This window comes from Amblyomma americanum, chromosome 4 (assembly GCF_052857255.1).
Source record: "Amblyomma americanum isolate KBUSLIRL-KWMA chromosome 4, ASM5285725v1, whole genome shotgun sequence".
NCBI lineage: Eukaryota > Metazoa > Arthropoda > Arachnida > Ixodida > Ixodidae > Amblyomma > Amblyomma americanum.
In genome coordinates, this window is record NC_135500.1 from 204,846,911 (window position 1) to 204,874,614 (window position 27,704).

Here is a 27,704-nt window from a genome sequence, read left to right on the forward strand (position 1 = left end):
CAACACTATCCTTACTGGGTTGTTAAGTGTGGTAAGACAGAGGTTTACGTTAGAGAGAAATTATTCCCTGAGGTTTAGTACAAATACTCTTCTTTTGCATAGCAGCAGTAGTTATGCCATTTTGAAAGCACGGTTACTGCAGTGCTATAACGCTTGAACATAAATATTGGGGTCTACAGTAGCACAAGTCCGGTACCATTCTATATTTACAGATTTTATACAGTATTTTTTATTCATTTATATGACCTAAGAGGGAAAATCATTTTCATTCAATTTTCTTGTTTTTTTTCACTGCAGCATTAAGTTAAGATGACACGGCCGGCGAAGACTCTTCATCAAAAATTTCTTGGCCTATTTTTCACGATGTAGGCTGTATCGACGACGTGGGGTTCCTGGAAAAGAACAGGGCCTACTGTTAAGACATGATGTTGGCAGTAAGAACCAAGAAATAAAGTAAAACGAGTAACGCTAGCCAACTTCACCTCTCTGGTGGATATCTGCTGCAATAGGATGTGCGTCTTGTTGATCAAGTGCAGCTTCGTGAAACCATAGTCGGAAATCCGCACGGCACTCCAGGGCTTCGGGTGAGGCACGAACCCTGAGAGCCTCTCCCAGTTTCCCTGAATAAACAAGCACGGATCAATGCTTTTATAAGTGAAGTGTCTACGCTAGGTTCCCTGTTCTTTTATGCGGTTCCGTTGCAGAAGTGCTAGTCATCTTTAATAGGTTCAAACAGAATCCTACTCTTCTTTGTCAAATACTGACAAGCATTCAGGTAACATATATAATTCATTAACGATATTATTTGTACTCGCCCCGACGGCTTTCGGCAGTGGGCCCTAAGGTTGCGGAGTTGAATTTTGGCAGAGGTGGCCGCATCGCCAGTTTTGAGTGGAAGCAAGCTAGCACTGTGGCGCTTGTTAAAGAATCCCAGAGAGCGGAAATCAATTCCCTCAAAAAAAAAAAAAACGACTGGCGAATGCGAAAAAAAAAATACCCCGGCTTCACCAAGAAATGAAACGAACAACTATTCCTGGAAAACGCTGTATTGCAACTTCCGACAAGTGAAAATATAGGAAAGTCATATATCAAATATGAAATATATTAACGCTTTTCGCCAAGGTTATAAAACAGGTAGACAGTTCTTGCCAGATAACAAAGGTTCTAAAACGAAGTGTTTTCCATTTACCCTTCTTGTGCAATGTTCTCTTCCACAGATAACACATTTCAGCATATATCTGATTCAGTGAAACACACTGTAATTTGCAGCGTGCTGCTTGGCTCAGTACAGCTGGATTTCCTATTTTCGTGCTTGACCACCCATACCGTCCCTTCATGTATCAATAGACCCCTACTTTTCGCTTCCGTAACAGCCTAATTCCCTCCAAAACGGCCTTGAGCCTCCCTTTCTAAATAAACAGCTCATTCATTTTCATTTCTCACAGCGACAGTACGAAGGAAACACGTCCTTGCTCGGGAAAATAAAACAACAAATAAAGAGACCTCGCTACCTGCCTTTGACCTTTTGTTACTCGTCTCCAGAGGCATTAGCACTAGATATAATTTACAAGGCTACTAACGGCAAATTGGGTTTACCGGGCTTTATCGTTCGTTAAGTTGCAAATTACGTTAAGCATACTCTTTGCCGCTTTTGAGTCAGTTTTCTATGCGAAATAATAGTGGCGCAATGGTTCCCGAGTGTAGTGAATTTCGCACGGTTAGCAAACACCTCTCCTTGCGCATGTAAAGGTCATGCGTGGCCGCAACACCTACATTGTAAAGAAGTTACCCGAGACAGCGGGCTGGCTGGGTTTCCTTTCCCTACTGGGCATTCCCACCAAGTTCCGGAAGTGTGGCTTTCTTTTTCCGTAACGATTCTGTTTTCTTTTTTTTCCCGCCTAATGTTACGATTCTCGCGCAGTACTGACCTTAAGGATGCAGCAATAAATAGCGTTACAACGAAGGGGTGCGCATCGTCTGTACGCTCTGCGCATTCACATTTCTTCCCGGATTCCGACTTCCTTACTAGCATCAATTACAAGTTTATGAGATGAGGAGGAGGCAGTGTATATGATACAAGTCTTGCGTAATTATCGTGGTCATAGATTGGGAAACGCTAACGCACACAGAGACTGGAGTAGAGCTCCGTGCTAAGGTTTGCGGCGACACTACGCGTCGCGAAAGGACTATAGATCATAATTTGAGCCCTATGGAGACCTTAGGATTCATTGCGGTCGCTGATGGTCGCTGGTGGTTGGTCGTGGTTTTGGAGGCTAAGGTAAGCGTATAATTTACGACAAGCGACAAGTCTACGCCCAATTTTGCCGGCATTAAGAATCAAACAAATCTAAACAGAAAAAGTCTGCTCTTGACATGTCACGCACCATTTCATCATACACTTGTTAGGGACAAAAATATCGCCGTCAGTTCATCGCAGTGAGATTCAAGATTTCCTGCGCTCAGACCATGTCTGGTGCATTACTACGTTCACAGAACTTTAGTACAACGTGTCAGTTTCGCGCTGCACATCCTCCGAAAGCAAGTTTCATGAACTGACTTTATGATGTTGAGGCCTGAAGCCCAACTCCTAAGCCTCCACTTTTCTGAATAGTAGGCCGAAAACTTTTACCTTTCGCTAGTTCTCTGCAGTGCTCTATGTGAGCGTGGCTTTAACGCGCATGCGTGGAACTCTCGGAAGCACTCTCGAGCGCGTTTAGTGGGAGCCATTGCACCTCCAGAATCGCTGATATATGGTGGTGCATGATGACACCGCGGCATATAATTTGGGTCAGCTCTGCAAGTTTTAATACTGAAAAACGCTCCGTTTTCTGCGGGCCACGCCTGCAGAGGCAAGCTAGCAACTTGTGTTGAAAGCGGGGGCACTTACAGCAGCTCCCGTGATGACGTGTATGGGTGCCTTCGGGTTGACGTACGGATCCCCTTCACCTGTCTTGTACACCTGTCAGCAGAGACAGCATTGTTAAAATTGGTTCAGGAGAAAAAAAATTCAGCAACGCAGATATTCTTAAGTGTATTAGCTGCAGAGTGAAATATATGCTTCGCCCGTTCTAACCACATGTTTGTGTACGAGATTTCACTCTTCGATACGATATAAAAAGAAATCAACAGATCGAAATATTTTATAGCTAAACATCATGGAACAGTTTTTGCACTGCTTCAATGAACCGCAGTTATGACAGCAGTGCCTTGTTCCTAAAAAAAGCAAATGAGACACATGCAGAAGCATTACTGGGGACAACCTTGGTCAAGTGTGGTCAAAGTTGTCATATTACAATTGCTGCAATCATTACTGCGAGCTGTGGTTTGGAAAGACGACTGCTGTAAATTACCTCATAATCCTCGATACGCTCACAATACAGCACGCGATAAGGGCATTGACTTGGGCCTAGTCGCCGACAGAGCGAAAACAAAGCGATTTGAAGTGCGACACGTTTTAGGTTATGGCCGGGATAGTTTCAGGTTGGAACTAGCCGGCAAAAGTAGCACGGCCACTGCAGACAGGCCTAAATTTGTTAGATACGTGGAATCAATACGAAGCATCTCATGTCTATGCCTCTGGTAACGCTGCCGTTACCGTTGCAATCCAAAAAATAAAACATCTTTCTGTTATTGCACGATTTCAACATCGCTATGTTTTGAGAAATACTGTTGAAATGGAAACCGCTCCAACGGCTTTTCTGCGATTTCTCGGGACGCGTAGAAGCTGTGACGCAAGCTTCTACCTGGCCGTCGTAGAGTGGAAACGTTCGCTCGTATGAATGCTGGTGACCGGTGAAATGCATGTCCACGCCGTACTTGAAGAACAGCTTCTCCAGGCCGTACTTCTTTGTCAGCGGGAATCCTTTGCGCGCCTGCGAAGAACGCAATTCCAGGTAAGGCCGGTTCGCTGCTCGCTTTATGTCCGCGCTGCACAGACTCCTTTTGCGCGCGTGTTTGCGCCACAGCAAAGCGTACATTTGAGAAGCGCGAATCGTCGGCGTCAGCGACACCCGAGGCGCTGTAGTTACGTCGGATTCCATCTTTTGCTTCGAAATTGTAATGCAAATCCTAAATTTTCTTCTCACGTCTAAAGGAATGCTGCAGTTGTTATTTATATCAGGTGTTCTTATTCTGTTGGCCGATTGTTCAGCGTGTTGCTCCCGTAGCTAGGAAAAAAAGAAAAATAATAGAACGTAAAGTAAATTGAAATAAATAGGTCCACAGGCGCAATTTACATGTGACATAAATTTCGATTCCTTCCATACCCACCATTGGCTTAGCTGGTCGCATGTGTGATTTACCGACACTCATTTGCGCACCAGCTAGTAAAGCGCACCTTTCACAAATGGAAGCTCTGGGAGTGAGTCGCCGCCTACAATCACACCACGGAGCATTCATTCTTCGTCTTTCACCGTTCACAGAGGAGAGGTGCTGTATTTCCCTCTTAATTTACTCTCCATTCGTGCCCCTTCTCAAACGCAAAGTATAGGTGTGCGCGAATAGTACTTTTTCAAAACCTAATCAAACACGAATAGCCTAGTCCTGCTTCCGAACCGAATACATACAGTGTAGTTACAAACCGAATAGGATTGGAATCGAGTAGTGATAGAGCTGAACTGGACACATGATGTAGTTAAAAACCAAATAGAATGCGAATGCCAGAAGTGAAAGCGCTGAATCAAACTGAATACGAACTTAATATTTGTGTGGGTAGCATTCGCTACTTGAGCGAATATTTGCACAAAACGGTTGATCATGTGGAACAGCGAAGCGCCGGCGGCGGCGCTATAACTGACGGAGCTAAAACTGCAGTCTGTCAAAAGACTCAGTGCGGACTTCCACTAGGGGGCGCGCGACACGAAGTGAGTATACTTACTTTGTGAATGCTGTGTCATGGGCGCAGGAAGGTGGCATTTTTCAGCTGACGACGACGGCGAACAAATTAGCGAGCTCATCTCAATTCATGAGAGGGACAGAAGTTATGAGTCATGGCCTCCGATATGAAGGCTGAGTTTGTTAAACGTGGCTTAACACTGCCACGTCGTTTAGCCTTGGAGGCCATACAGTAGTGAATAAAAAGATATGATTATCATATATTTTTGTACTGAAAATTGAGAAAATTGAAGATATATAAATTTTTTGCATAAATTGAAAATAAAAGGCGTATTCGGTATTTATGATTATATTATGACGCAATAATGTCCTCTTTTCTCATCTTGAGTATTTGGGGTCATAACTGTTGACCTTCAGATTTTGTTTCATTTTTGTCATCTCATGGGCGCTTCTCACCGTTAATTTTCCGTCTGTCCTAAGTTATTAACTTGCTGTCGCGTTGAGACGACATATTCGGCGGTTCAAAGTATTACTGCATATATTTTGCATTAGTACATTTAACATGTATGCAGTAGTGATTTTTATGCAGAAATGCTGTGCGGCGCTGGAGTGGGCGCTACTTTTAATATATAAAACAGCCGCAGAAGAAAACTACGGCGGACCCGATTCGAGCTTGGTGCCAGTTATTCGAAAAACTATTCCAAAACGTTAGAGCGAATTTGATCCGTTTCGGAAAATTCTCCACTTGAAAAATCTCACTTATTCCTCGAATCAAGCAGAAGGATAATCGATTCGCTATTCGAAACATTCGAATTTTCGCACCTACCTAGTAAAGTAGCCTATTAGATAACGTGCCAGATTAAGCGTTCTTTTTCTTTATTTCCTTTTTCACCTTCTACTTTTTTTTTGTTCCTTCTTTTTTCACCTGTTTTTCCGGCTCCTTGCGAGCGAGCAACGCGGGGACTATTTACAGTTTCCTTCTGCGATAATGTTATAAAGTCGAACTTTATTTCATGTGTAGCGACGGGTGTTAGTGTTGCCGGGCTGGCAAGTAGATTTTGAAGTGACTGCTTTATTCATTTTCCGCTCAAGCGTCAAGCTCCCGTACGCTAATGTCACTGCACTATTAACTGTTATAGTAAACGTAACGGTAGATCGCACTTTATAGTCAATGTCGGTTTATAGAACCGGATGCAATCCACTACGCCCACCAGTCAAATCGCGAAGCGAGAAGCTTTGAAAGTCCAGAACGCTGCACACCTTCAGAAGGCCAGCATAAAATCAGCCACCTACTTAGGCAGAGTTAGTCAAACCACGTGTCGTGCAAAATGTGCTTGTTTCTTTTATCGACGGTATTTCCATATCCTGTATTTGTACGTAGCGTATACTGCCGCCCTACCCCTATCATTTCTCCCTTTCGCTCCCGGCTTTCTTTCCGTATTTCTGTCCCCTCCCTGTCCTTTTATTCCCGCTAGCCGCAGCTGAGGTGCTTCAGGTTTCGATGGCAGATGCCGCGGCTAGCAGCATCTTTTTATTTTATTTTTCTTAATAAATATCCATTAACAACATTGCCGACGGATGTTTGCTTTCGTTTTTTTTATCTTGTGCGCTTTGATTCTTCCGCAACCCAAGAAAGAAACCAACGAATAAAAAAAACAAAGCCTGTCAAAACCAGGTTTTTCCTCCTAGCATTGGCATCATGTTGCCAGGGAGAGCACAACCACGCTCGCAGCAACGGCGGCACGCGAAAGCGACAGGTAAGAGGGTGAGACAGTAAGTGTTTCGCTCAGGAGAAAGAGAGAGAGCAAGGCGGACAAAATATGACCAGAGCAAAATACCATGGGGAAACAGGCTTATTTCTCCTTTGCTAGGGCGGAAGTAAGGTGCTCATTTTTCCGTGGCTCTGGGGACGTGTGTACGAAGACAACGCGGGAAGCAGAAGCGGCTAATGGACATGGCTGAAAGCTGTCGGTTCCTCGAATAGGAAAAAAACAGAGGTTATGTTACTATTCAATTCGGTCCTACTCAGGAAGGCAATAGCCAATATGTGTTTGCCGCGACGCAGATATCTATTGCTACTGCTGGGCAAACTGATGCCGGGTCAGTTTTCTAGATATTTATTGGCTGTGCGAGCCAGGCACCCCATATAAGGCAGGATCGGGACCATTGGCGCGGTCATACTGTGGTAGGTGTTTCAATTTTTCTTTACGCGCCACCACAGCGGAACACGGTCAGCCATATCTCTCTTCTGAGACACTAACACGGGTTGGACAAACATTCTGTACAACGGGACTGGTTTACCCTACAGGGCACCTCGGAGCCGCTGCTATCGCCATCATCAGCAACTATCGGGCTAAATATAAAAGGGCCAGTCGAAAACTCGACAAGCTGTTTGTTCTAGACGCCAAGATATCAGCTCTGCATCGTCTTCATATTCCGACCACGTCCTGGAGTTTCAGGAAGAAAATGCGTTCTGCGGTGATTTTTTTTTTCTTACAAGGAAAAAGAAAGCGGGATGGAACGTCTCGCGGGGTTTTCAACGCTCAAGGCATTTTTGAACGACAGCTGGTGAAATTTTTGCTCGAAAGGCAGCTTTTAACCAAGGAGAGACGTGACGCAAACATTAATGCGCGTTGAACCCCTAGTAATATTTTTACTTGCAGACGCTCTCGTAGAGCGAATTCCTCGAAATAATAATTACGCTAAAGCATTTCTTTAACAAGAGCGCGGTAAGGCCTAAACGTGTGGGAATTATACGAACATTTGTTATATATCGTTATAAGAACAACAATTTCAAACATTTTTGCGCAGCATCAATTTTTTTCCTATCGCTAGGCTTCCGTAGTTTCTTCTTAGTCAACTGCCAAAATACGCAAATGCAGACAGCTTTGAGCCTGCAGAGAAAATTTTGCACAGATCTGGCGATTTCTGTTGTCTTTATAAAATGATTCAAAATACGCGTTGTTGTTTGCATCGTAGTAAACGTCGAAAAGACACAAACTGTGAGACTTACAATACTTGAATTTGAATTGCAGTCCCTTTTTCCAAGGTTGCTGCAGTACATAGGGCGGTGCGACATTGTGAAGATCCATGGTCTCTTAGCTCTATTTTCAGGCAGGTTGGCTTCCTAAGTATGCAGAAAAAAAAATGAGCGGTTGTAACCAGTTTGACAGGGTAAACCAGAGTCACGCTGAATCAAAAGCAATATTCAATATTCCAGGATGAATATGAGCAACATTTCCCTGAAACTGGAATAGTGTGCCAGTGAAGGTATTGAAATTTTGATTCGTCAGTGGCGGTTGTTTATTCATTAAAACATCCGAGAATTTTTTTCGGCACCTTTGTTATAATTTATCTCTTTGTTAGTGGAGGTTCCTTTTACAATTAGTTCAGGTTAAAATGAAAGGAAGGTTGATTTACGGTTTAATTATTATACGTGCCGCTAGCCAACGCACGAGAAAAGGGAAAAGAAGCGAACAAATGTTTAAGAAAAGCTAAGAAAAAATTTAACTTGGCCTATCATTAGCACAAGGCAAAAAATTGAGGGCTATCGACAGAAACAAGACTCACTTAACAGGTTTCTGAAGTTATCGATTACCGATTAAAAATGTTTCTTGTAAAAGCCTTTGACCCTAGAAAATTGAAGAAGCATCATTCTGGTAGAATATTTGTGTGGAGAGAGAATTTGTTTCTTGTAAAAGCCTTTGACCCTAGAAAACTGAAGAAGCATCATTCTGGGAGTATATTTGCGTAGAGAAAGAATCTGCTTCTGAATCGTTATTTCCCACATGCCGATAACCGTTTAATGCTGTATAGGAATTGTACCTGCAAATCTTTCACCAACCAGTCGTACTGCCGTGAAACTTGATGCCATCCATACTTGAGGAAAAAGTAGAATTCCGCGGAGTAGCTTATGATGTGTGCCGGCCCAATGTCAAAGCTGCGAAGACCGGAGTGTCGTGAGAACTTCCCACAAAGTAAGCATACCAAGAAGAAATTCGCACGGACGTATGCTCAAAGTCATGGTTGGATAGCGCGAAAGAAGAGCGCAATGTATTTGTTCAATGCATCCTTTGGAGAAATTGCAATTCTAAGAAGCTAAGATCAAGCGTTTATAATAATAATAATAATAATAATAATAATAATAATAATAATAATAATAATAATAATAATAATAATAATAATAATAATAATAATAATAATAATAATAATAATAATAATAATAATTGGTTTTGGGGGAAAGTAAATTGCGCAGTATCTGTCTCATATATCGTTGGACATCTGAACCGCGCCGTAATGGAAGGGATAAAGGAGGGAGTGAAAGAACAAGCGTTTATAGCATTCGGCATAAGCACAATCGTCCGCCAATTCTACGGAATTCCATATTTCTTACCGCAGTCGCATGCTACCATTTGGAAAGTTATCGATCTTTTGTTCACAATTAACCGGTATTCGTTTAAAATTCAGGTTGCTTGAAGAAAACAGTTCCGCTGCATTCAGAACATGGTTTTTTATTGCATTCCTAGAGGTCGAAACGTTCGGAGGAACTGTATCTGTTGAGACTGTTCTAAACGCTCAGCTTCTCCTGGCACGACGAATGCTTAACGGTGCCCAGTAAACAAGCTGTGGAGACATTCCGACGTCATTCCACAGATTGGACACACGAAGTGATAGTGCTCATCTTCACATCAAGGAGACAGAGTGCAGTTGTAATTGTTAAGAATCCTTCAATCCAGCTAAACGGCGTGTGACGTTTGCAGCTGCCATAGTAAGGATGTGAGTTTCCCGTACAATTCTTCAATGCTGTCTGACTGCTTTGCTATCTGATCCTTCCCAACACCAAAATCTGCAGTTTAAAAATATTCTTTCTGAGGACCGTTGACCGTTAATTCTTCTGTGCAGGACACCTTATTTACGAATCGAGTGGGACACCTTGTTTGTGTCAAAACGCATCCAATCAGACGCTTCTGCGCGTTTCTGGTGCAGTGCTTTACTTCCCAGTGCGAAAACATTTTGCGATGATATCGTTTTTTTGTTGTAGTGATATTTGTTTGGTTGGGAGGCCTTTCCTGTTCTATCTTGATCAACATTTTCGTTATCGCTAATTGAGATTGTTTACAATTCGCATTTTGAGCGTTTACTTTTAACATAACAACGACTTTTTGTGAAGCCACTGTACGTTACGGCGACGTCGATAATTATTTTTTTTCCCTCTTGCTTTTGCAAATTTTGTCTACTTTTTTCCTAGTAGCATAAGTTTTCCTTCCATCACTAGAAACGAGCGCTTGTTCATTTCACTTCGAAGCATTTCTGCAAAATATTTGTTGCACTTGCAGTAAAGCCGTATCAGTTGATAGAACGAGTTTTCGCAAAGCTCAAGGTGTCTTAATAAAATTTTTTTAGCAGGATTATTTTAAAAGCGTAGGTTTTAAAAGAATTCCAAAAAAGTTGGAAGCGAGGCTATAAAATATTGCTTCTGAGTGGTTTAGCAACACGAACAATGGAAAGAGCAAGAAAGGTATATTACTTACGATATCTAACTTAACTCTCCCGCATCAAAGTACTTTTGAATACGCGTTGTCAAATTCACCCCAGCTGAAAATCTTTGTTTTCTACCACCATCAAAGCCATGTACTTATGGTCTTCAGTACTCGATACCGCTGTGGTTCATTCTATCTCGCAGTACACTGTGTCGTGTTCATAAAATTCCCTTGGCCCCAACTCTCTTCAGCCAAAGTTGCCCTGGTGCCATTAACACTCATCATTAACAAAAGTAACTTCTTCCGGATTCTCCTTTCTCGTAAACAATGGCCGATATGTTTAGCGCCCCACAAAATTCATGAAATGGAAATGAAAATTTGTCGGTTGTTCTCTTACCTATAAAAGAAGTTGTTGATGGCGCCGCTCTTGTCCATCATCGAGAATCGGTTTGCGTAGTTTGAGAAGTTGCTGGAGAGTTAAGGCGAGGCAGTGCGATGAGATGAAGAAAATTAATAAAAGTAATTAAAATCTAAAAAGTATATTACACAAAGCGGAACAGCGTAAGAGGTCAAAGGCTACAAAGGTCAGCGGCATTCATGCTTTGCATGAGATAAGATGCAGTACGTCTCATCTGCGGCAACAGTGATAAAAAAAGATTTGTCAAAGAATAAATTGATTTGTGAATAAATTTGACAACCCTTGTTTTTTTTGGCAGTGCCAAGGACTTTCTTAAGTAAGCGGCTAGATACTTACTAAGCCTTCTCATGGTTTCCGACGGCAGTCATATATGGAACATAAGCAGCAATCGGCTCAATCTGACGCATGAATTCATCTCCAATCTTTGCTTGTTCCTATGAGGGAATAATTAATTAATATCAATATTCAGGCCACGCTTAACTTCTGAAACACAAAAGAGCTCTTTCGAACTCTCGGTCTAATCATTAGAAAAATTTGACACCTTTGTACCATACGAAAGATAAGCGTCCTGAATGACTAGGACTAACAATTTACCTCCAAATGCACTAGCAATGATTTCGTCTACGCATTACCCGTTTTGGAAGGGAATTTCGTCTTAGGTGATTTTCATCGACGGGACCCTCCAACCCCAAAAAAATGATCTAGTTTTTTTAAGGAAGGGAAGTGTTTAGAAAAGAAGGCATGGACGAGAAGAGAACAAGGGCGGGCGCACACTCGCCACTGACTTAATTCCGAAAGAAACCCACATTTGTATCTTTATGAGCGCCAAATCATTGTCTAAAGCGCACATGCCACCAACCTTTTTCTTTTTTATGCAATTTGATTGACATATCGCTTACGCTATTATCCCCGTTACTGTCGATAAAAAAGAAAGCCTCTGCCAGCTCACGCGCTTTCTGGTCACGACTGCGCCTCAAGAGTTTGGTTCTAGCCAGCAAAGGCCGGCATGGCTTGCCAGGCGTAGTCAAAGTGCATGCCCCGCAATGTAAGGGCATATTGGATCCTTTCCCATTCTCTATAGAAAGCTGGTGTCGCCCTCGCGTGTTGGATGCACTCACCACAAGCTCGAAAAGACCTGTTGCCGTTTGAATCTGCACATCCTAGGACGGTAAAACGCGCCATTGGTGTGTTGTGCCTGAAGGAAGCCTTGCAAAAGTCATGTGGTCACCTGGCCACTGACAGCCTCAATAATCAGGTTGGTAGGTTACCGAAGGCTGGTTTCCCTTTGTCGGTCGTGGCCGCTGTGGCAGAGAAGCTTCTGCAAAGATTGAAGACTGGAACACCCCACGAAGGTGGCGGTCGACCAAAGACCAGACCGGCGGTTGTCCCATGTATTCATAGGGTGTCCCACAACGTCAAGAATGTAGCCAATCGCTACGGTGTGCCGGTGGTTTTTTCTGCACCGCGCAAGTTGGCCTCTCTATGCCCCCGGGTCGTCCCGGCGTAAAGATGCGTGCGACAGTGCACGAAACGCGTCGCCACTCTATTTGGCAGGTGTTCGGGGGGATGGGGCGGGGGGGGGGGGGGGGGGGGAGGGGTTGTTTATGAGATCCTCCGCACATGCGGGAAAGTATACATAGGCCAAATGAGCAGTTGTATTAAGATCGACTGGGGGAACACCATGCTTTCTATGAAGAATGGGAACGGATCCAATCTTCCCTTATAAGCCACCGTGGTGGCTGAGTGGTTACAGCCCTCGGCTGCTGGCCCGAAAGACGCGGGTTCGATCCCGGCCGCGGCGGTCGAATTTCGATGGAGGCGAAATTCTAGAGGCCCGTGTACTGTGCGATGTCAGTGCACGTTAAAGAACCCCAGGTGGTCGAAATTCCAGGAGCCCTTCACTACGGCGTCTCTCGTAGCCTGAGTCGCTTTGGGACGTTAGACTCCCGTAAATCAAACCAAACCGAACAAATCTGCCCTTACACTGCGGCGCATGCACTTTGGCTACGCCTGGCAAGCCATGCCAGCCTTTGCTGGACAGTACCAAATTCTTGAGTCGCGGTCGTGACCAGACAACACGTGAGCTGGCAGAGGCTTTTTTTATCGACAGTTCAGGGGATAACTGCGTAAGCGATATGTCAATCAAATCGCATAAAAAGAAAAAAAAACTTTGTGGCATGTGCGTTTTAGACGATGATTTGGCGTTCATGAAGATACGAATGTGTGTTTCTTTCTGAATAAAGTCAGTTGCGAGTGTGCGCCCGTTCTTGTGCTCTTATCGTCCGTGTCTTCTTTTTTCCGCATTTTCCTTGGTTAAGTATGTACGACCGACTCGCCCAACAACGTGCACTCTTAAGTCTCGTCTTTTTATATCGCACAGGCGATTTGTAAAATATTTACTTTATTTTGGTGCGCCTTTTTTACAGCACTACGTTTAAATCTCTGCTGTTCAGCGATAGAAACATTGTGGAAAAAACTGCTCTATGTACAACTTCTGTAACTTTGTTGGGCACAGTTAAACGGCTGTTTCTTCCTCTATGGCGTGCGTGGTTAGGTTACGGAGGGGCGGCAATTTTAATTAAAAAAACGCATTCTGTTTAACATAAAAAATATAATCAACCTCTTCAATGTTGGTGTACTGACCGCCGGTGCCCTGCCTCCCTCGCTCTGCATTGCTGGCTGGCAGTCAAAATGGCCGACTCTGCTGCATGATCATTCCTCTATATGACACGGACAGATCATCCGGGCGCAGTATTTCTTTCGTCACAATGGTGGTGAGCTTATTCAAAATCGTTGCTTCGTCAGTAGGAGGTGTGATGTGCGACTTTAACGTATCACTCTACTCGCATCGGCACCTTCTCGTGCAGTGTGCCTGACGTTGCAGTCGTGCATGATGGTAGCCAGCTAAGACAATTCGTACTTTTCAACGCAAGCTTGGTGTGGCAATTGATGAAGAGGGGTATCGTCCGCTGTCGTGAGTGTGCCGAAGTCAGCCAATAAAAGTTCATTAGTGCATATCGGTTAAATTAATAGCCCTATAACAAAAATATTGGCTTTAGATTTCTGTCCCATCAAACAATGTTTCCTAAAAGTGTTTATTTATTTCAGATACTGGCATAATTCGTATATATAAAAAATGAAGCCTGCTACTAAAACAGTGTCTATTTGTGGACGTTATAGCAACACGCTAAAACTGACGGAAATGATTATACCTACTTTTAACATTGGTCAGTCCACAAGCTTCGCTGAGGAGATCTTGTCAACTACTCTCGGATACAACTCAAGAAAGCAGTGGCCGTTTCCGTCAAAGGATCTCCTTCCAGCCAATTTCATCCGCCTATTCTCATGACCCTGCTTTGTGACAAAGAAGGGAATTGTAGATGAAAGGGGATAATCCCTTCCCTGTATGGTCGGGGATAACCCCCCCCTCCCCCCCCCTGTGGTCGTGGTGCCCCTCCCTGCAGTGTCACGCTAGCAGGGTAATGAGAATCGGCCGACGCCATCGGCTGGAAGGGGGTCCTTTTAATCGGGAAGAGCCACTAAGTTCTTGAGATGTTTCCGACTATAGTTCAGAGGTGGCGACAGAGACCAGACTGATGGTAAACCTCACCTTACAGCTCACCTACTGTATAAGTCCACGTGACAAAAGCTTCCATCCCGTTATATGCGCTGGCATTTGAGCTTGCTTCAAAGTTTAGAGCTTGAAAAAGGAAAATTCACCAATTACGGGCGTAAACTAAATCCCATAAATTAGCGCAGAATCACGGCGAGCCTTCTCTAGCAAGCTGCGACATGAGACTAACGACTTTGTTTATGAAGAGTATCAGTGATATTTGAAGAGGCCACGCACCATGCCTTGCGACACACGAATTGATCATGGCTTGCTTCGTAGCTCAGCAATTAAATATGCTCAAGCGGCCGCATTCTAAACGAGATACCGATATCCCAATAACTCTGCTCATATCCGCGTGCAAGCCCACAGAGCTCCTCATTTTTTTCCCGCACGGACAAGAAAACTGCAGCCCAGTTGGGACGAAAAGAATGCGGCAGAGGATTAATGATAGGACCGCATTCATTTGCCTAGACGGCTGCCACTGCTAGCCATTTGTCTCGGCTAAGAGATGCGCATTCAAGGAAATTGATGACAAGACGGGGCCCTCCACTTTTCTACCCGATTTTCTCCTACTTACTGCCGGGAACACGTCCGCCGCTGTAACTCCCAAGTATCTTCCTCAGCCATTGAAAGACCTTTACTAGGAGCTTGTGAGAAACCAACGCTTTTGCGAAAACTGCACGGAGCAAAATCGCAGCAGAGAATTCCGCCTTTCATGCTGGCCCCTGACCCTAATAACACATTGGTTCATGCATTTAACTATGTTTTTCTTCGTGAATAAATGTCTGCTATTGAGCTGCGTCTAGGAAACATGAAAAAATCGTATTGCATCATGCAATGCGAATTACTATCATACGTACCGATTTCATGTCGTAAGCAAAGTCGCCTAAGAGCAAAGAAAAAAAAAGAAATGTTAATAGGCTGCATCGTAAACGTTTCACGACGGCCTTGAGATACTTTAGCAGAGCTATATTGCTTGTGATTAGGTGAACCGCCATTACGAATACTATCTACATTTACGCGATTTTGAACCTTCTTGCTTGCATGAAATTTCCTCATACACTGATGGCTGTAGCACGCGTACTTGGTGGGTGCTGAACTCAACAGGGCAATTAATATGTCTGCACCGAGTTTCGATCAGACGCTGTTTCACAATGCTCATTAATATCGAGGCAAAGTGGGAATGCAAAGAGAGAGATGCAACCATTCCAAAAGCAAGTTGACACTAAATATTTAGGGAGCAGTTGCCGGAACAGCTAGCCTTCATTTGTGTAAACAGTGTTGCAGAACTGTGTTACCCAAACGCTCCCAAAGTGAACAAGGAGGGGATAGCCTCACGGTACTTGTCAACTTTTCGACGAGAGGACTTGTGACGGTCCTATTTAAACCTCGTCAATGACTAACGCTTTGCCGAGACTAAGGCAAGTCCTCTTGTAGAAACGCAGGTAAGCACTATAAGGCTTTCCCCTATCTTAATCACTTTGTCACTGTCAAGCAACCATCTACCTACCCCCTCTCTGCCACATGAAGTTTCCAGATAAGATGGAACACATTTCCTCGAATTTCGATGGAGGCGAAATTCTAGAGGCCCGTGTACTGTGCGATGTCAGTGCACGTTAAAGAACCCCAGGTGGTCGAAATCTCCGAAGCCCTTCACTACGGCGTCCCTCATAGCCTGAGTTGCTTTGGGACGTTAAACTCCACAAAACCAAACTGAACACACATTTACGCTCAACCCATTTCCAGGTGTGGGGCCTTGAGAAGAGTAGATCATATCAGAAGCGTCAATTAATTATTCAAATACAACACTTGAAATATATATAATGCACACATCAGGATAAAGGGTAGTTTTGATATCAATGTTCCTTCCGGGCACGAAACAGGACACGGGGATATTACAACTTCGCTTATATTGGCGCTTGCCTCAAAACACGGTGCCTGGCCACACTCAGTGACTGGCAGCTATCAAAGCGCTCCCTAGTGGCCGTAGATGCCGTCGCAGTTTCGTCCAGTACGCGCCGCCTGTGTTTTCCCCGCTTCCCTCAAAGCGTCAGCTTCGTGGCTTTAAGTATTGCACGTATGCTTTCTAATCAGCCCTGTCCTTTGCCAGCTGCGGCCACCGTATCCCCGCGGACTTTTTAATCTCATCCGCGCACCTAACTTTCTATCCTCTCCCCCTGCTACCCTTGCTCTCCGCTGCGTCACAGGTCTGACCACCGCCTATGTAAGTTGCTCCGCAGCCGCTGGGGACAGAGTATTAAGATAAAACAGTAATAAAAACACAGTAATTAAAAACATAGTAATATAAAGAAACGTGAAGTGATGAATATTTTAAAACCAATACTCACCGACATGCAAAACAGCGTCGATGCCTTTAGTCTGAGCCTCGCGCTGCAAGGTTGATAAGGAGCGAGAGTTCGCGTTCCCCAAATCGCCATAGACAGCGAGTGTGGCACTGCTGCTCCCAGAGGGCGCCACATGGATTGTGTAGGCGGCGCTCCAGCCGTCGGCGCTGCCGCAGTGGTACACTGCGTTTGAATGGAGCGGCTATCTGTACAGTCTACGCGTATGAGAGAATTTTTATGCCCTCTTAAACATTGCCATTCAACAACTTCAAGTACAGGGCCGAAAATGAAAGACTTCTGCCATTTAGGTTTGCAGTCTTTGTAGACGTGGCACCGAAAACATTTTTCTTAAACACTGGTGTGCTATACACGCAGCACACGCAAATATTTTAGAGATAATTTATATGATTAGATTCGCTTTGCGTAGTAATTATAGGTTTAATATTTTGTTAATTTATACTTATCTGCACAAAGTAATTGTACTGTGTGAAAAAAAGGGAATGCAATTTTGTAACTCCGAGCATCGTCATAAAAAAAGGGTATAGGGTATTCGGCAATTATGTGCTGCCTAAATTGTACTCTAGCTTGTCTGAAGCAAAGACACGATTTATACTCTGAAAATGTCGAAGAGAAAAGTCCCGTTGCCTTGGAAAAGCGCAATTATTCTTCTGTCGGAGGTGACGACAAGCATAGTCTACCAGTTGACAGAATAGTTGCACTTTTTCGAATTACAGCCAGCCGTATCGTGAACAGCCTAGGTCATTTCTCTCTGCTAGCTCTGATTAGGTAAAAGCAGGGGGTTGGCACCAAGAGCACGACTGACTACTGAGCGAAAATCTCGCACGAGCTAAAAATTGAGTTCCTTAAACGAATTGGATCCAAATGCAAAGTAAGCTACGCAAAAATAATGGCTGCAAAAACTTCCGAAATAAGATTTAAGAGCACATCCTTCTCCGTGTTTCACGTTTTACACAAAGGTAACGAAAGCCAGCCAAAGCGTGACTCTAAAAACAGGAAAAAGAAGCGAAGCAAACGAACTTACTGTACTGAGTATTAGGCTCCAGGTTTTTAAGAAGGACACGATGGATGTATAAAACCCTCTTCTTTTTTCCGCCATCTTGAAACTTGGTTGTAGTACCTTCGGCCGTGTATTGGAACCCCTTCACACCGTACTCGACGGTAGGAGTTCTTGTAGGGTCAAACGTCACCCATGTGACGACTCTCTGATTTTCTCTGGCTGAAAAAAAAAAAGAAATGATAAACAACGGTTGAGAAACGTCCTCCTGAAAAACGAAGAAAATTTTTACCCCTGTTCGTTAGTGCCTCTCTTCCATCGCATAAACGATTTCGTGTTGTCTCCACACGCCTCAGCTATTTGGTATTTGGGCAAGCTACATTGAATTCATCCTGGCTGCCACTGAAGCGGCTTGGCAATGTGGCGAGTACCAGCCATTGAGCCGCATCCTTGTGGCGGTTATACGCTGTCAATGAAGCCCTCAAGCTCACATCTATTTATCGAAACGCCAAAAGAGAAGCTTTGCTAGGGAAACTAACCAAGAATTTCAACGATTTTTTTTAAAATCATGACGGCACATGCTCCACGCGCATTTCCGTCGACCACCGCACACTCGCAGGGACGCATATAAAAACAAAGAGGGAAGGCAATAGCCCTCCTGAGCAAGGAGTTTTCAAATGAAATCAAATCAAATCTTCATTTTTCATTCTCTGTAACTAAGATAAAAAAAGAGCGGGAAAAATGCTGTTCAGGGTACTCACTGATCAATCTTTTTAAGTTCTACGAGTAAAGTTAAACAGAAATGCACGACACATATCGATCCGCCGCTTCCAAGAGCTGCCCGCGAATCTGCCTGTGTATGCCAAGTGCGCTTGTCATCGAAAGCTTAAGCCTATAGGCACGCTGTCTGGAGCCGCCTGCATTGGAACCAGTCATCATGGGGTTAAGCGCTTTTTTTTTTAGGCTACTTCAAATATGTTCGTCAGCCACTTAGAGTGAAAGGAGCGCTGACACTGTCCGATGTAAGTCAATGACATAATTAAAAAAACAGGCTGAAGACTGACAAAAATGTGTGATTAATTGATAATGAAAATGAAAGGATCTTGCATTATAGTGTAAGAATTGAGCACTGTAATACTGAAGAGACGATGGTTTATGATTATAATTGGGCATTTAAAATATCACAAGACTAGCTTAGCAAAAGTGACATATTGATGTGAGACCATGCTATTATTGGTGTATCCCGCTACCTGACTACATCTCGCTAAAATACTTACATGTTATACTCTGCACCATGTTTACTTTTTTCAGATGTGGTCGTCATAGTTTAATATAGTTTGCCCCTTCTGCTCTGCAACCCTCGGTGAAAAGTAACGCCCTCTAAGAATTGCGCATGAGGCGCTTTGTGCTTTTGCTGACAGATGGCGCTACACTGTTTTGTTTCTCTCCGGTGAAGTAGATATCACAGACCACCAAAACTGTCGTCAGCGGGGTGTACGTAACTGAGCCGTTACAGCTTACTGAATAAGAGCTAACATTAAACTTCGCGTGTACATTTTCTTCTGCGTTTTCACTTGCTACGCCAATGGCTACTTTGACGAAGAAATAGTACAGTTTAAAATCAATAGGTGCGATCTAACAAAGAATGGAAGAAACCATCACTGCGCAAGAATTACTAATTCCAACATTTCAGTAATTACATTGGCACTCTTTAAAGAGGCTGCAGAAGAGGAAATACAGAACTATAATTTACTTCCTACATCGTTATAGATACTAAAGCTCATGCTCACCGTGGACTAAGCGGATTAAGAGCCCATCGTAGCTCAAATGCCGTAAGTTCTATCCCGACAGCTCCCGAAGGGGGCAGCGCGATCGGAAGACGCCCGCTTCTTCTCTGAGTGGATTATATCTGAAACCATGGGTGTCCCCATAATTGGCTCTTAATGGAGTCTCAACTTTCTCAGGAAATGCGCCGAGCGGTAATCTAGTCCAGGAGGTGACACGAGCCGGGACCGGCCCTTTTGCGGAGGTGACCCGACGACCCAATGACAACCTGCCGAGCGGGCCCGCGCGCGGACGCAGAGGGCTGGCGGCAAATCCACTATGCCAGCTTAATAAGCGGTGTCCGGAGCTTTCCCAGCGCCTCGACAGGCACGGGCAGTACTGGCGATGGGGAAGCTATGTTTCGGTGACATTCCAGTTTTAATTAAGAATTCGATGTGCGGGTTTCGTTTCAGTTGCGTTTACCTGCGCGTTTTCTTTGTTCTTTATTTATTTTCGCGAAATCACTACGCCCGCGACTCGCGAAATGCCACACAGAATACAAGGAAGCCGTATGGTTAGGACTTGTGTAAGCAATGCAAGATTTGTCGAAAGCAGCGTCCATTGGGAGCACTGAGAACAACACTGGATAGGTAGTGCATTTTTTTCAGGTGCACAAGATGCATAAAAAAGCTGGATGCTAGCATAGATGGCGTTCGTTTATGATTCGTGAAGCTCTGGACGAGGCCAGATAAGGTGTGCATGCAAAGACAACTTGCGGTGGGCTCATGACGAAAACCGGTCCGCAACTCTTCTTTCTCTTGTTTTTTATTCGCGGCTGTTTTTGTTTTCTTGCTGTCATTCCGTCAACTCGAACAATCAATAAATTCATACCGTGAGTCTGGATTTTCAAAAATTAAGTAAGAACCAGACAGAAACGAGAAATTGAAACGTATACAGGAAAAAACAATATTATTAATTTCTGCCAACAATTTATCGAATCTTCCTCTTCTGGCGACATCTTCCTCTTTGGCGACTTTAATTTTCCTAATATTGATTGGCAGCACCAGCCCGCACCGACAACTAATAATGGCGAAGCAAGGGAATTCCTAGATTTCTGCTACAATTTTAACCTTACTCAAGTAATATCCAAACCTACGCGCGTAACACAAAACTGTGCGAACATTTTAGACCTATTACTGACTAATTGCCCAGATAGCGTTCAGCCCATTACGTACCTCCTTGAGATTAGTGATCACAAAACTATGCATGTCAACATCGACCTTAAAGCAATTAGGCGCCCAAAATACAATAAAACAATCCGCCTTTACAACAAAGGTAATTATGACATAATGAATGCCGAACTGACAACGTTTTTCGTAAGTTTTTCCTCAAGTTTTCATTCACGAAGTATTCATGAGAACTGGCTAGCATTTAAGAATAAACTTGATGCCCTAGTCAATGAATTCATTCCCCAAATAACTTTCCACGCTAATCCACACAAACCATGGTTTACTAAAAGTCTTAAAAGGTTGGAAAATAAAAAGAAACGCCTGTTCCGCTCAGCAAGAGCCCATGGAGCGCAAAGCGCATGGGCGAAGTACCGCGCTGCGGAAAAATCGTATCAATCTGCTATCCATAACGCCAAGCACAACTTTTTTCATCAAGACCTTCCTAATATGCTCAGCGATAACCCCAGGAAGCTCTGGCAAGCCGTTAACCCTCATCATGAACACACGATTACCCTCAAAGACGAATCAGGCATGGCTATGACCGACTCTGAGTGCGCTACTTTATTCAACGCAGCGTTCTCATCCGTCTTTACTAATGAAACCGATACGCAACTTCATACATCTAATTTACTCTTTGAGCATGCTATGCCGGTAGTCGCATTTTCCTCACTGGGTATTGCGTCCTTAATTAGAAACATGGAAATCTCATCTTCATCTGGTGTAGACCATATTAACTCGAAACTTCTAAAGAACACTAATGATATTTGTGCCGAGTTCTTATGCTTACTTTTTACCCAGTCACTCTCAACAGGACAACTACCGGACGATTGGAAAACTGGAAAGGTCGTTCCAGTCTACAAATCAGGTAACAAAGATTCGCCGTTAAATTACCGACCCATTTCCCTTATTAGTGTGCCCTGCAAACTAATGGAACACGTCATCTATACTCATATTATAAACTTCCTCGACTCGAACAATTTTTTCCATTCGTCTCAACACGGTTTTCGGAAAGGTTTTTCTTGTGAAACGCAGCTAGCCCTATTCATTCATGATTTACATGCTAATCTCGATTCTAACCTACAGACCGACGCCATTTTCCTGGATTTGGCAAAAGCATTTGACAAGGTACCTCATAAACGCTTAATCCTAAAACTTTCCCGTTTGAACTTGCCCCCCGACATAGTAAAATGGATAGAAAAATTCCTGACTAATCGCTCACAGTTTGTCGTTGTTAACAATCAAAATTCCAATCCGCTTCCAGTAACATCAGGCGTCCCTCAAGGTTCTGTACTAGGCCCGCTTCTATTCCTAATTTATATTAATGACTTACCGACAAATGTGTGCTCTAATATTCGCATGTTTGCGGACGACTGCGTCGTTTATCGCACAGTTACTAACGCCTCCGACCCAACATACCTTCAAGATGACCTAAACCGCATACAGGAATGGTGCGACCGTTGGCTAATGGAACTGAACCCTCATAAATGTAAACGTTTGTCCTTCCACCGCCGCCGTAACCCGCTTGATTTCCCATATGTAGTCGCTAACGTTCACCTGCAGTCCGTTTCATCATACAAATACCTGGGCGTCACACTGTGTAACAACTTATCATGGGCTACACACGTTACTAACGTCATTTCCTCGGCTAATAAAACTCTCGGATTCTTACGACGTCATCTTCGCCACGCCACACAACAGGTAAAATTACTAGCATATAAAACTCTTGTCAGGTCAAAGTTAGATTACGCATCGCCAGTTTGGAACCCTCATCAAGTTTACCTTATCAATGCGCTCGAGTCACTTCAAAACAGAGCAGCCAGATTCATTCATTCCTCCTATTCGTACGATATCAGTGTAACATCTTTAAAAGCGGAATCCAGTTTAGCCCCCTTTCACTTCGTCGTCGTATTTCTAGCCTCTGCCTATACCATAAATTTTTCCATAGTTCGCTGCGCTGCGCTCCCTACATTGCCCCGCCAGCCGGCATATCCCACCACATTCGTCATCCTTTCCAAGTGTTTCGACCCCGTGCCCGTACTGTTACCTGTGCCGCTTCTTTTTTTCACCGTGTTTCTGTAGACTGTAACAACCTCTCCAATGACATCGCTACCATCTCATGCCCATCCACATTCGCCGAAGCTGTTACCAACCATTTTTCAACATAACACTTGTTCATTTGACTGTATGTACCCACCCCTTATGTAATACCCCCAGTGGGTCTTTAAGGTATTAAAATGAAAATGAAATGAAATGAAATGTTGGACACCCCCGAAGAGAACTACATACGAAACGAGAAAAAAGAAAGGCAGCATCAAGTCCTTTTCCCTCAGTATGCTAGCTACCTTTCAATGAAATAATCTGACCCACCTATTCATGAACCATTTCAAACAAAATTGTGATATTTTTATGCAGTCTGCTTGAAGAGAAATCCGGGTGTACCGTCAAGGGCACAGCAAGGATTCGTGCGCAATAATTCCTACCAAACAAGTACCAAGAAGTATTTCGCTGTAGTGTATTAATCTCCAATATCCTTTACACGAAACAGTGTTCATTTCTAGCTTTTAGTATGTTCAGAAAGCAGTGCCTTAGTTGCAAAATGCCTGCGCTGTCAAAGGAGCGCTTCGTGTCTTTGACCCCGACTGCGCAGTCTTTCCTTCCGCTGCACGTTAGACAAGGTGACGTCTAAGAAAAGAGTGCCAGCAAAATTGTTGCCAGCGGGCAACATTTTTCTTCGCTTCCTTCCTGCCGATTTAGAACCGAGAACAGAAAGCTGGAGGCTCGCTCTGCAACGCTTTCTCTTTGCTTCTAAGGACGTTCTCTGCTGAGTATACTTGGGAAACTTTTACAAGTAGCCAGGCACAAAAATATGAAGCGTGCTTCGAAGGTAAACATAGACCGAACGGGGGGCTCCGGGAACTGAGGCGCTGCCAATGCCAGGTGTACATGTTTTCTCGAGGCCTGCGTGATTTTACGAGAGAGGCATGTGTTATCCGGCAGCTTCAGGGCAGCTATGAAAAGTGCGTACGTCACCGTAAACTGAAACTAAAAAGATGTTCTGTGTTACTAGCGGAAAGAATAAAGGAAAGAAAAAGACAAGCGATAGTAAAGTTACAGTGATGGCCAAGGAGCTACTTTGGCAAGGTTGCTCCAGGCGCTTCGCTCTTAGCTGTAAACTCGCTCGGGAGGAACGATGGTTACTGTTTTATTTCTTTTTGTTGCATGGGTTTATAGTGAAGTGTTTGGTTTTGTTAGAGAGTTACAAAAACAAAAACGGAATAAGAAGAATCGTTTTTACTATATTTATGATGCGTAATAATTAAAAACGACATTCTTTACACTGCTGCGAAGTCCCCTGCCAAATTTTTTTGCATCTAATTGTGAATGAAGGCTGTTTATACGGCATGAAATGTTCGCTCTTGAAAAAGTATTCAGACAGGTTCTGGATATTGTGAGCTACTGAGGTTGCCCGTTAATGAGACCAAGATGAGGACTCCTATCATGACTTATGACTCTGAAAATTTGGCAGTTAAAGACAAGAGCCTTCAAGTGTTTAGATTTTAAATGTGAAGGTTTAACTGCTTAAAGTGACACATATCGGCTAAGAGACACGCTGTAGTAAACGACTCTAGAATAATTTCGACCTCCTGGGGTTCTGTCTTTTGATAAGGACGCGTGTCCCTGTCTTTCTTGGAGTTTTAGTGAGTGTGTCTTTTCGCGCTATTTTTTCGAAAAAAAAAGTTTAGTTCACTGTTGTGATTATAGAAGTCTCATCCTTATCAATGAAACACGTGAGATGTAAGTGCTTACTACATTAATGGCATCGACAGACTAATTAAGATGGTGTAGATAATTATCGTGGTCATTTAGTTTCAACCACTGTTTTTACTTTAAACCTTAAAAGTAAATTGATAAAACACACTTACGTAGCCTAACTAGTATCTCCGTAAAGTTTAATTCATCACTACGTAAATGCTTAATTTTATTTTTAGTCGCTAATCACTTTCACGGAGTAAGTAGTGCGAAGTAATGACGACGAAAATGAGCATTTCGAACCGTCTTAGAGAGTGACTCGTTCATCATTATCCCTGCACCGATCGATATCATCACAAACATTGTAATCATGCTCATTATCATTATAACTGATAACCACCGCCGTTTCTGGCTACTCGGCGATAACGCTGGTTACTGCAGCGCGAAACGGGAAAGGCGTTGCTTCGAAGCTTTCTTGCTTTCTTCTCCTCTTCTGCTATCCTGTTCTTATCCTTCTATCCGTTCCTCACTCGGTTGTTCCCACCCGCCATGGTGACTCAGTGGTCGGCTACAGAGCCGGAGTACCCGGGTTGAAAACCGGCCGCGGCGCCCGCATTTCGATGGAGGTGAAACGCAAAAAAACGCCCGGATGCTCTGCGACATCAGTGCGCATTATAGATTTCCATGCGGTCCAAATTACGCCGGAGCCCCCCACTCCCGCACCTCTTTCTCACCCTCCACTACCGCACCTCTTTCTCATTTCACTCCCTTCTCATCCATCTCCTCACGCCACGGGTGAGGGGTACACGGACAAGTGAGACAGTTTCTGCGTCATTTCCTTTCCACAAACTGCTTTTCATTTTGTTGTTGTTGTTCGCGGAGAAACTGCACAACGGACTCTGCGGGCACGCTTCGTGTAATATATTATCTGCCGGAGCGAAGTGCATGACTCACGAGATAGATTCTGTGGGAGTCGATAAGACTTTTAAACCTCAGGATTACCTTGTATCTATTGCAGTGTTTGCAGATGCCTAAATTGAAGCTAATATCGGGAATTTTATTGGTTTAGGCATGAAATATGTACTGGAGAAAATGGGCGAGAAAGATGAGAAATTCTTGAGAATCTGTTTCAGAGCTAAAGCACCACAATTGTAAAAGCATGATTGATATTAGCAAGCATATTGTATGTAGTCGCTGCTTCTGCTGATGCCTTGCTGGGAGACATTAGCGACGTCCATTTAGGCGTCCTTTGCTTTCTATGCTTGAATTTTAATGCGTGTGTACTATTTGGCGTGCTAAGTATTCGAATCGTTTTATTGATGATTTTGACTGCTTTTATTTTCAGTTAATCTCATTCGTTTAATGCGATGAAGGCCTAGAATAACTTTTAAATCAACTTTGCCTGAAAATCCAGACAACTGAAATTGTTTCCAGGTGAACATTAGTTATTTACATGATACTGTGGGCCTTTTTGGTCCAAGCAGGATTGGCAAAAGCACAAAGAAAGAATGTTTGAATTACCTTGTATGAACAGCAGTTTACAAAAATACATGTTTTAAAATTCATGCATCTGGGTATAATACACTTCGAATAAATCTTCTCCTCTAAAATGATCACAAATGTGAGTGTCAAGAAGTCACTCTCAGCGGTTAGAAAATGCTGTTAATGGCCTTTAGTTTGTGGCTTCGACGAGTGCCACCTATTTCTTGTCGAAATTAGTACTGGAATTACGTAGCTTTTTGATGAATACCTTGGCCTTTCATGGCATCCTAATGACTTTTTTAAACGTCACTGGGAGTCAGCCTTTGGGCCAGTGGCCTTGGTTGTTAGAGAAGCATCTAAGTTATCGGCTTCTTCGCCAGCGTTTAATTCACCACGGCCCAGAGTGGCGATGATACTGGTTTTCGACGAATTCCAAGCCCACTTGCCGCTATCGCCGACGCCTAGTTGTTCAATTGATTGCGGCGACAAGATCGTCCAATAAGCAGCCTTTTTTTTTTAAGCCTTTTTTTTCTCCCTGTCAGCAGAACTGCCTTCACAGCGTGAAAACATATTCACTGCGCACCGAACTTGCACACGTTCGTCTTGCAAGGGGTTTCAAGACTGTGTCAATAATAATAATAATAATAATAATAATAATAATAATAATAATAATAATAATAATAATAATAATAATAATAATAATAATAATAATAATAATAATAATAATATTAATAATAATAATAATAATAATAATAATAATAATAATAATAATAATAATAATAGGTTTTTGGGGAAAGGAAATTGCGCAGTATCTGTCTCATATATCGTTGGATACCTGAACCGCGCCGCAAGGGAAGGGATAAAGGAGGGAGTGAAAGAAGAAAGGAAGAAAGAGGTACCGTAGCGGAGGGCTCCGGATTAATTTCGACCACCTGGGGACCTTTAACGTGCACTGACATCGCACAGCACACGGGCGTGTCAACACCACAAAATATAAAATGCTGTGAGCGAACGCTAATCTACATCATCTTTGTTAGCGAACAGCCCGAACTAGATACGACCATTCAGCTAGTGCTCCTTAGCGTTGCCACATACTAGGCAGATTCCATTTGTTCTGAAACGCCTGAAGACAACCGAAAAATGCCTGAAGTGTCTATTCGAAGCTTAAAACTTGGGGTGGCTCAGTGGCTTTGGTGTTCGTGGCAGCCCGTGTACTATGCGAAGCTAGTCGGAGTATCAAGAACCGCAGGTGGCAGAAATGAATTTCAAGCCTTCCACAAAGGCTACTTGCAGCCTAAGGTCGTTGACCTTCACATTATGCAAACCAGCCCTAAGCGTGCCCTCTCTTCCGGCTTTTTCACTAACCGATATCCTTTCAATTATCTTCACGCAATCACCAAATTCCGCAAACATTTATATTTTCTCTGACCAAAGATTGATAACGTGCGAACTCTCGTGCCCCTTCGGTCATAGCGTTCGCATTCGTTGAACTAAGTGCGCTATTTTGAGCATTCGAAGTCTTTCGTTAAGATTTCAAACCGCCTCTCTTATGAAGCCTCCTTACCTCCGTATGACAGGTGGATCTGTTGCGGCTGCGTTCGGACCACATCATTCGAAGTTGTAACGTGAATTGCGCAAATGACGGCCGCGACAAGAAGTGAACTTCGGAGGCCAGCCATCGTGGTACGGAATGCACAACACGGTGGCCACCAAACTGCACGCTCTTATAAGCCGCCTTCGGCATGACTTTGCACTTGTGGCAAGGAGGCGTATCA

General features: G+C 43.6%; 1 protein-coding gene across 2 annotated transcripts; it reads right to left on the reverse strand.

Moving 5' to 3' along the window:
* On the reverse strand, positions 1-27,651 carry LOC144129153 (acid phosphatase type 7-like). Of its 2 annotated transcripts, none has more exons than XM_077663098.1 (12): positions 27,494-27,651; positions 17,732-17,926; positions 16,693-16,872; positions 15,205-15,230; positions 11,068-11,165; positions 10,708-10,782; positions 8,659-8,710; positions 7,847-7,960; positions 3,744-3,872; positions 2,888-2,959; positions 483-620; positions 1-392 (listed from the first exon to the last, which is right to left on the reverse strand). In XM_077663098.1, the coding sequence occupies exons 1-12, from the start codon at positions 27,606-27,608 to the stop codon at positions 336-338; spliced, it is 1,251 nt and encodes a 416-aa protein (XP_077519224.1). In that variant the 5' UTR covers positions 27,609-27,651; the 3' UTR covers positions 1-335. The 2 variants fall into 2 exon arrangements, with proteins under 2 accessions (XP_077519224.1, XP_077519223.1); XM_077663097.1 differs by having other exon boundaries at positions 2-392; positions 8,659-8,773; positions 10,711-10,782.
* Positions 27,652-27,704: the final 53 nt, after the last annotated feature.